The 10273-nt window shown below is 48.4% G+C and overlaps 1 protein-coding gene across 1 annotated transcript in view; it reads left to right on the forward strand.

The window, feature by feature from the left end:
• The first annotated feature begins 1285 nt into the window (after positions 1–1285).
• Positions 1286–10273, forward strand: part of DLGAP3 (DLG associated protein 3) — a 46475-nt gene continuing 37487 nt past the window's right edge. Inside the window, exon 1 of the mRNA XM_044671513.1 lies at positions 1286–2422. Within this exon, the coding sequence (XP_044527448.1) occupies positions 1286–2422 (1137 nt within the window). The remainder of the gene's footprint in view (positions 2423–10273) is intronic.

Raw genomic sequence — 10273 nt, forward strand, 5'->3', positions numbered from 1 at the left:
CGCTTTTGAGTCCTGTCATTCTGAGGTGGTTTTTAAAGATTGGTTTGGAAGGAATGTCAGAGTGGTTTAGGCTTTTGCTGCTACTAAGATGCCATCTTGGTTCCACCTGCCAAGACTGGAATTCCAATCCAGGCTCAGATGCTAGCTTGGTGACTTTAGGGATAGAAGGGGACTTAGGGAGAAGCTCACTGATTTTTCCCTTTGTAATAACCCTGGTATAAGATTAAAAATGAATATCCAAAGTATTATATTTAATAAATGTATTAATAATAACTTGAAGCAAAAAAAGGCAGCTAACCCAACCATGCACTCGGGGAGGAAAAAGAGCGAGAGGCAGAGTTACGCCAATTATATACAAACAATGTAAGCGTGCTACATGGGGGCAGAGAAAAGGATTCTGGGAGATGAAGTCCAAGGGTTCAAGATTTTCTAATTATACACTGGGGAAGGGTACAGAAGGGGTACAATGGGCTGGTCCTATGAAAATGAGCAGCTAGTCCTCTTTGGCGTTGGCTGATGGGCATGACCTCCTCCTTCACAGTCCTTTTCCCTGAATCTCTTGGCTAGTCATGGCAAAATGGGGACCCCCACAGGAGCGTTTGTTCCAGTTCTTAGCCTGGTGCCTTTGGGAGGGCTTGGAGGGAGCTGAGGCTTTAAATGTGGTTTTCCTCAACTCATTCTGGGCACTGTGTGCCATGACTTGATATGTGTGAAAGGAAATTCTTGGTTCTCTTTGTCTATTCTGAGTTCACTCTTATAGACAAAGAGAACCAAGAATTTCCTTTCACATATGGCAGTGCCGTGTAGTAGAGTCAGGAGGTCTTGGACATGGTGCTTCATCTCTCTGACCCCCGTTTCTCCATCTGTAAAGTTCACATAAAAATATAATCATTATTTTGTGGAAAGAACTTTGGGAACCTTCAGGAACTCTAGGAACGTAACCCAGGTTCAAGCCTGAATCGTTTGTGTCACTCTCCTCATGGGTGGTGTGTATCGTGGAGTCGTCGTTCTCTCTGCCAATGAGGATATGTTTTATGTGAACGTTGCAGGCACGAGCCTGGGCTGTGTCGCGGTGAGCTGTTATGATTATATCAGGATAGTGTCTGGTCCTGGCCCTGGATGGATAACGGGGGCTGAATGTGTGTGGGGAGCAGGGGGGGAGGGTGTTAGTGGGGAAATAGATTTTCAGGCTGCCCTAATCTCTGTTCTCTTCCTCCGTGCTCAGGTGGCCCCCAGGGCCTGGCCCGCAACACCATGGAGAGTCTGAATCATCTTTGCTGAGGCCATGAGGGGCTATCATGGCGACCGCGGCAGCCAGCCCCGCCCTGCCCGCCTGCCCGACTCGCCCATGGACTACGGCCCCACGGCCCCGGGCTCCCGACCCCCGTACCTCCTGGGCCCCGGCGACCCCTACCCCACGGACCCCCGGTATTGCCCTTCACGGGCTGGTCCAGGCCACCTCTCCCCCGACGGCCCCCTGAGTCTGAGCGAGCCGCCTTCTGCAGGTCCTGACGGGGGGCTGGGACCCGGGCCAGGGCCCGGCGGGGCAGGCAGCAGCACCTTCCCCAGGATGTTCCCTGGGCAGGCTCCCTTTGATGGCTGTGAAGACTGCGTGGGCCACCCTCCAGGGAAGGTGGCTGCCCGCCTGCCCCCGACGCTCCTGGACCAGTTTGAGAAGCAGCTGCCTCTGCAGCAGGACGGTTTCCACACCCTGCCGTACCCTCGAGGCGTGGCGGGGGGCAGTGGTGGGGCTGCGGCTGGCTCTGGCACTGGGGGGGGTGCCCCCGAGCCCCGAAGCGAGAGCCCCAGTCGCATCCGCCACCTGGTCCACTCTGTCCAAAAGCTCTTTGCCAAGTCCCATTCTCTGGAAGCTCCAGGGAAGCGGGACTACAACGGGCCCAAGGCAGAGAGCCGGTCTGGCACCGGATCGGGGAGTGAGGGATATGCTGGTCACCATTCCCCACACGGGCCCCCACACCACCACCACCACCACCACCATCACCACCACCACCACCACCAGTCCCGCCATGGCAAGAGGAGCAAGAGCAAGGACCGCAAGGCCAATGGGCGGCACACCCCCAAGTCCATGGGCTGGTGGAGCTCCGATGACAACCTGGACAGTGACAGTGGCTTCTTGGCAGGTGGGAGGCCCCCAGGAGAGGCTGGCGCCCCCTTCTGCCTAGAAGCACCTGATGGGACCTTCCGGGACCTGAGCTTCAAGGGGCTCCCAGGAGGGCCCGAGGGCCGGTGCCTGGCCTGTACTGGCATGTCCATGTCACTGGACGGGCAGACGGTGAAGCGTAGTGCCTGGCACACCATGATGGTCAGCCAGGGCCGGGATGGGTTCCAGGGGTCTGGGCCAAGCAAGGGGCTCCTGGGGCCTGAGACCAAGGCCAAGGATAGGAGTTACCACTACCTTCAGGTGAGGTTCTAGTGGGGGGAGTGGCCTGTTTTGGGGAATTGTGCCTCTGGACGTATTACTCCCTCCCTTCTCATTCCCCTCCACAACCCTCTCTCTCACCCCTCCTGCCTGTGCCCGATAGAGTCATCTCTCCATTATCCACTGGCAAAGCTGAAATATCCTCTGGTCTGGCCTCCCTGACTCCTTCCGTGAAAATAACAGAGTCCTTTGCATTTGCTGGACTGTGTGTGATATGGAGAGAGAATGGAGTGGGGGAACCTGAGTGTGTGTGTGTGTGTGTGTGTGTGTGTGTGTGTGTGTTTCTCTGCCTTGGGCCACCTTTCATCTCTTTAAGGCCAGTCCTGGCAGCCTTGCCAAGGGATTAACTGACTGAATGAGGAGGGGATTCGGGTTTTGTGTTCCTTCCAACCCCACTTACTGCCTTTGCTAGGGGGCTCCCAGCCAGGAAGGTGGGGGGGGGGTCCATAATCTGAATTAGTTTGTGGCGAGTTTACCCATTGAGTCCTTTTCTGAGGGGAAGGTCACTAACTCCACTGGGAGCTAGGGAAGAGCCTGCCTTTGTGCTCCCGTTCTGGTCATCCCTGGCTGGGAGAGGCACGTCTGCTGAGAAGCCCAGGGCTGAGCTAGGCTAGCTTTTGTCGTCCCCCCCCCCCCAGCTCCATTCATCATAGGCCATAGCCCTCCCTAAAGAAATTTAAGGTGGAAAGAAGCCTAGGATCACAGGCTCAGAGCTGGAAGGACTCTTAGATGTCATTTTGTCTAACTTTCAAATGGTATAGATGTGGAAACTGAGGCCCCCCAAGATCAGAGAGGTAATAGGTAGCAGGGCTGGGATTTGAACCCAAGTCCTATTCCAAGTCCAGTTCTTATTCCCCTTTACTATAGTGATCTTCTGGAATGAGCTTTCACACCCAAATTCTGGCTTTAGCCCCATCCATCCCAGCTGGGTCTTCATGGGGTCTGACTCCTTTGCCCCTAGCTGGGAAATATCTTTCCTTTGTCTTAGCCACCCACAGCACAGACAGAGTTTTACTAGTTTCTAAAAGATTCGAAATAGCTAGAGGTAGAAGGGGTCTGAGAGGCCGCCTAGTCTACCTCTTCCCACCATTTTACAGATGAGAAAAGAGGCCCCAAGAGGGGAAAGGATTTACTGAAGGTCGTAGATGTGACTGTGTTGGCATTTGAATTCAGCCCTTCTGATTTCAAATCCAGCCCTTTTTCATATACTACATGGCTTTTCTAGAATGACCCAGAGACCTCAGAAGGCTGGAGGCACACAGTCTCATATCCTGTCCTAAGATGGCCTTGGTTTCATCCTACAGCTCATCCTAGACTCCCTGCTGGTCAGCCCTTCTCCCCTCTAACACTGATGGCCCTCCTGCAGGACGAAGACATGGCACACCTTTTTGCTCCTTGAATCTCTCTGGTCTTTTTTGTTTCAGAGAGGTTACCCCCCTCTCCTACCATGTCCCTCCCTAGTTTGAGGATTGGTGTTCTCACACACACACATCCATGCACACAGATACACAGACAGAAAGACAGACAGACACACACACAGAAAGACATACACACACAGACACACACACGGACACACACAGACATACAGACACACATTGTGTCCTATCTAACAAAGCACACACACATATTTTGGTCCAGTTTTGCCTTAGGTGAGTGGCAGGAATCCTATCAGCTCCCAACTCACCCAACCCCAGCTGATGGTATGTGCCATGCTCCTTGCCTTGGATATAGTGGTCTTAGGCACAAAGATTCCCAGTTATGATTCCACCTCATAGTCCAGTTAGTCTGAAATATGGGAGTATGGGAGAAAAAAGAATAATATGAAATACATCTGGTAAGGTAGAGGGAAGTCCAATGATAATGGGCTTTAGATGTCAGAGTGAGACCCTCATATTTTCATTTAGAGGTTTCAGGGCAAGATTGTAGGATTTTGATGTAGACCTGGGGGGAGAATACCTGAGAATCCACGATGGGCTGCTTAAAGCCACAGAGAAGTGAAAGAGAATGCAAAGTTCCAGAAAGAGTTAGTAGCAGAAGCACAACCAGGGTGGAGTGACTAGAATTTTGCCCCATGGTGCTAAATTTAAAGGACATTGATAACATTTACAGTCCTTCATCATCATAGAAACAACAGAGCTTAGAATCTAGCTAATAATAAATACATAGAATAATAATAAATAAACTAGGAAATAGCCAGATGGTTAACTATGATAACTTTTCTTTACCTCTCCTCTCCCTTCCAAGACGCAATGTCTTCTTTCCCACTCCCACCCTTCAATCCTAATAATTGTAGTATTTGCTTATTTCTCAAGCATAAATGCTCACATTGAAAAACATTTCTAAAAATTTTATTTAAAACTCTTATCTTCTGTCAGCATCAGTTCTAAGACACAAGAGCAGCAGGGTCTAGGCCAGTGGTTCCCAAACTTTTTTGGCCTACCACCCCCTTTCCAGAAAAAATATTACTTAGCCCCCTGGAAATTAATTTTTAAAATTTTAATAGCAATTAACAAGAAAGATAAATGCACCTGTGGCCATCACCGCTTCCCTGGATCACTGCAGCACCCACCAGGGGGCGGTGGCGCCCACTTTAGGACTCACTGGTCTAGGCAATTGGGATGAAGTGACTCGCCCAGGGTCGTAAAAGTAGGAAATGTCCAAAGTCATATTTGAACTCAGGTCCTCTTGACTCCAGTGTTGTACTCTATCCCCTGTGTTACCTAACTGCCCCTCTCACTGAAAATTAACAATTGGCTCTCTTGTTTGAGTTGACTTCAGCACCCTTGTTTAGAGCTGGAATGGACCTCAGAGAGACCAACTTGTCTGAAAATTTAACAATTGGCTCTTCTTGTTTGAGTTGGCTTTGGCACACTCTTGTTAGAGCTGGAAGGGACCTCAGAGAGATCATCTTGTCTGAGGGTTCTTAACCTTCTTTCCTAGCTGCTGTGGAAAATTGGTGAAGCCTGTGGACACTAGCCAGGTCGAGTCACTGGCCTGCAATCATATGGGGAGTTGAGAAATGGGGCCAGAATTTGAAATCAGATCTTTTGATTCCAAATCTGGTGCTCTTTCTCCTCTTGTAATTCACAAAAATAACACCTGGGCAATTAGGGGCAGTTAGGTAACAACAAGATGGAGTAAGGAAAGATGTCTACTGACAGTCTGGGAATGGTCCCTTCATCACAACGACTTTCCTCCTCAATGGTTTAGGCCATTTAAGTGAGTGATGGCAGGCTCAAGGACCTTCTGAGGCCCCTTTCTCTGCCTTGGGTCACCTTTCATCACTTTAAGGCCAATATCAGCAGCCTTGCCAAGAGATTAACAGATTGAATATGAGGGGAGGGGACTTGGGTTTTGTGTTTTAATCCAATAAAAGGCCCAAGTTGATTGGTAATACCTGAAATAATCCTCTTTGTGGCCATGAGGAATGCACCTGGTAGACACTTCCCACCTTGCTGCTGCTTGTGCCACCAGAAAGACCAGAAGGAGAGTCATGAGCTTCTTTAGAAGACAGGAGAGAACCATAGAGGGAGGAACATTGGGTGAGGATCGTGGGACTTTTCCTACTTCCCCTACAGGGCAAGGTTAACTGACATTGAAAGAAAGGTGTGTATGAATGGAAGGATGGATGTGTATGCATTTTGGGTTGTGCTAGACTTGTGCTCAACTTAAGCAAGAGCTTTGGTGGTCATTGATGGTGGGGAGGGGAGATGGAGAGGTGAGGGGAAGCGAGGTCCTAAATATGGAACCAGAGGCATCTCTGATCCCTGGGGCTCATATTATGGGCCAGGATGCAGGATTTCTGGTTTTGTTTGGGGGCTTCTTCCTTGATTGGTTTCCTTTCCTTTATCCTTTCCCTCCTCCCCACACTCAGTTCTCTCCCCTCATAATTGTTTCCTTGATTTTCAGTTAGAAGCATGGTCTGGGCTGTGTAGGAAATTCCTCAGAACCAGAAATGGGGAAAAGGGAATGGAGACGGGAAGAGGAGAGGGGTCTCTTCCTGATTCTCTCTAGAGCCTTTTGCAGACTCAGGGGGGATGGACAGACTCTGGCCTCCCCTGGGCCCTCCTTCTTAACATGCACCTCACAGGATCCTGCAGAGGGGAGCGAAGGATGCAGCTGCCTGTGATCCGAGCAGCAGCTGGGAGGAGTGGGGACATATTTGCTGCTCAGGCTCTTCCTGAATTTCACTCATCTCTCTCAGTCTGGCCTGTCTCTCCTCCTCACTCCCCTTTCCCCATGAAATTTTCATTTTTGGAAGAGGATGGGGCAGAAGGTAGGCTTACATGAGGTGTGATTCCTTTGGATCGAGACACCCAAGCTTACTGTTGGGTGCACTGCAGGGCCATTAGGGTGGGGCTTTCTGTATTTCTTGGGGATTCTTGACTGCCCTCAACTCCTCAGGTACTTACAACCTCCCTGCCCAAAGGAGGGTGGGTGGGGGAGAGACAAACGCCAAAACCTGTAGTCCAAATAGAATTCCAAGCCTCCATCCCTTCATTGAGCTTCCATTTTTCTCACCGAATCACCATCCCTGTGCTGAGCCACATCTCCCTTAATGGATCTCTGTTCCCTTCACTGAGCCTCCAGTCCCTTTGGCCAAGTCCCTATTTCTCTCACTGAAACCCCATCTCCCTACTGTACCTCTTGTCTCCCTACTGAGTCCTTATCCTGTCTGAGCTTCCGTCTCCTTCACTAGGCTTCTGCTCACTGAGCCACCCCTCCCTGCCAAAATCTCCTTCCTGAGATATCAGGATCCCTCCATCTCCTTGCTCAGCTGTCAGCCCTTCTCCGAGACCCTTATCTCATGACTCAGCCCACGTCTTCTTGCTTAGTGCCCATTCCTTCACTGAGCTGTCTTGGCCCCTTGCCTCACTAGGGCTGTGAATTATCCCCATCCCCCACTCCCCTATTTGTCTCAAACCAGTTCACACAAATTGGAAATATGCAAATGTTCAGCCTACCTAATGACCTTGCCAGCCTTCCTCCTGCTCCCTGGCCTGGGTCTGATACACATGCCCAGTCCCCAGGCAGAGAAAGACCTTTGAAGTCATCATTTTCTTTCTCCATCCCTCCCTCCTCCCAGACTGTTGCTCTCGTTGCTAAAGATCTCTGGAGAAGAGGTGTTAGCATGTTTCTTTGGTCTCCTTTCATGCTCTCACTCATTTCTAGCCTCAATTCTCCTTGCTACCCAACTCCATTACTATTGTTCTGTGTTTGATAGAGGACAGAGATGGACAGTGGGAAGAAAGCCCCAGAAATAGGGGATGCTGGGTTTGGGGGAAAGGAAAAAAGGGGGACATGTGTATGTGTGTGTGTGTGTGTGTGTGTGTGTAGGGGGGATTACTTGGACAAGAAGAGAGCAAGAAACCTAGAGATTTATCTTCCCTTCTCTGTCTCTTCTTTCTTCTTTTCCTTTTCTTCTTCTTCCTGTATCCATTCTCTTCATCCTCCTCCCCCTTTGTGACTTCTTTTTTCCTCCTTATTCTAATCTCTTCTCTCTTCTCATCCTCCCTCCTTCTTCCATATTGTTTTCTCTCCCTTTTCCCATTCTTCCCCTTTTTCCTTTCCCTCCTTTAGCCTTCCCTTCCTCCTAGTCATCTTCCTCTTCACCTTCTTTTCCTTCCTTCCTTTCTCTTCCATTCCTTATCCTCCTGTTCTTATCCCTTTCCATCTCTACTTTCCTCCCCATTTTTTCTTCTTCCTCATTAGATTAGCAGATAATTGAGGAGGTGATTGAATGGGAATCCAAATATTTGAAAAAATGTTCTTTGAACTCATTCCCAGGTCTATGCCCACCTACCCAGCTTCAGGCCTGCCCAGTATCTGCTTTGGAAAGAATGGCAGGGTCAGCTACTACCATCTTTTTGGATAATATAGCCCAAAAGATCCAACGTTCATAGAGCAGAAAGGAAATCCTTTCTCTGAGGTGTTGTGAAATAATGGAAGCATAGTTAGAAAACTAAAATCTACTGATACTTTTTCATAAATTAAAGGTGACCCTGGACTCCAGAATTTATTTTGTGGCCTGACCAAGCTAGAAAGGTTTTAAGGACAGTTCCAGTAATGGGCTGTGGGTCTGTCACTTGAGGACAAACCAAATGAAGTACAATGGGACTCATTATCAGAAATTTATCCACCTGGTAATGAATTCTTTGGCCAGGGTCACCTAGATTCAAATTTAAAGTGCCCCCCAGTCCTGTGTGTCCCTCTTCTGTCTCTATGGTGATAGTGATGAGATGAATGAATAATAATAAGAAAACCCCACATTTATTAAGCACTTCCTTTTTACCAACCATTGCTGAGAGCTGGGGATACAAACAAGGCAATGATTTGGAAAGTTACAGGAATGGTGAGTGGAGGAGCCTTGGAGAATTAACACATCCTTTGGAAAAGCAATGGCAATATTGATTCAATTAGTGTTCCAGAACTAGCAAAGGTGGGTGAAGGGAAGGGGGTTGGAGGGCTACATGTGTTTGTGGCAGGGAGAAGATGCCTAGGGAATAAATTATGGTTGAAGCCTTCAGTTGGGCATATCAAGTCATGTGAGACATCATTCAGGACAGCAGGACTTCAGAGTGGTAGTTCCCTAAATGAAAGGTCAAATCCCCCAGGGCATATCAGAAAAGGGAGGTGGAGGGTACTAAGGCACCATTTTTGAAAAGACCATTTACCTACATTAATTTAATTGTTGGGATTCTTCATGTGCAATTTTTCTACAATGATCAACTGGCTGACTTATACCTAGTTGTATTGGCATTATCTCTACAAATGAAATTAGAAGGATGAAGTTAGAGTTCAAGGGAAGTATGGAGCCTAAGTTCTCCTTGGAGAGCCATTGAAAGAATTGACAAAGTTGGCTTCAATCTTTGTCCTATTGGCAATTACTTAATGGGATTCTGGGTCATCTTGATTGGCAGTATTCTTGGGGAAGGGAATCAAATAACCTCCCTGAAGATAATTGTGGCTCATATGCTAACATCTGTTGCAGAGGATGGACTGGTGGACAAGTTCTGTGAAGAACTTGATCAAACGTTCCCCACTCAGCCAATTAAGTGCAGTTTGGTGATGTTAGTCTAAATGTGTGTGGGGGAAGGGGAGGGTGGATGATGAAAAATATATTGAGAAGTACACATTAATGTAAAGGAATGAAGTCACCAGCTTAGGGCAGACTATCAGAATTGCAAGGGACCTTAGAATCCACTTAGTTCAATGTCTACATGGACAGAAATGCCTTCTTATGATAGCCCAGACAAACGGTCAGCTGATCTTTGCTTGAAGCTTCCAGTGAGGAAGAATCAACTGCTCTTCAGGAGACTTATGCCATATATGTATAGCTTTAACTCTGGGAAATTTTCCTTTTAGTGAGCCCAAATCTTTTCTTTTTATTCAGGTAGGAAGGTGGTACAATGGATAGATCCTTGGGCTCAGAATCAGAAATCCCTGAGTTCAAATCTGGCTTCAGTTACTTTTAAATTCTCTCTTGGGGAAGTCACTTAATCTGTTTCCTCAAGTGTGGAATGGGAATAATAATAGCACCTTCCTCCTAGGTTTTTTGTCAGGATCAAATGAGATAATATTTCTCTCCTCTTCTTTTCTTTTCTTTCTCCCTTTCTCCTTTCCTCCCTATTTCCCTCCTTTTTCTATCTCCCTCCTTTCCCTTCACCCTTCCTCATTCCCTTCCCTTCTCTTCCTCATTCCCTTCCCTATTCCCTTTCCTTCCCTTCCCTTCCCTTTCTTCCCCTTCACTTCCCTTTCTTTCCCTTTCCCTTTCCCTTTCCCTTTCCTCCCCTCCCTTCACCCCTCCCCTCTCCTTCCCTCCCCTCCCTTCCC

This window comes from Gracilinanus agilis, chromosome 3 (assembly GCF_016433145.1).
Source record: "Gracilinanus agilis isolate LMUSP501 chromosome 3, AgileGrace, whole genome shotgun sequence".
Taxonomy (NCBI): Eukaryota; Metazoa; Chordata; class Mammalia; order Didelphimorphia; family Didelphidae; genus Gracilinanus; species Gracilinanus agilis.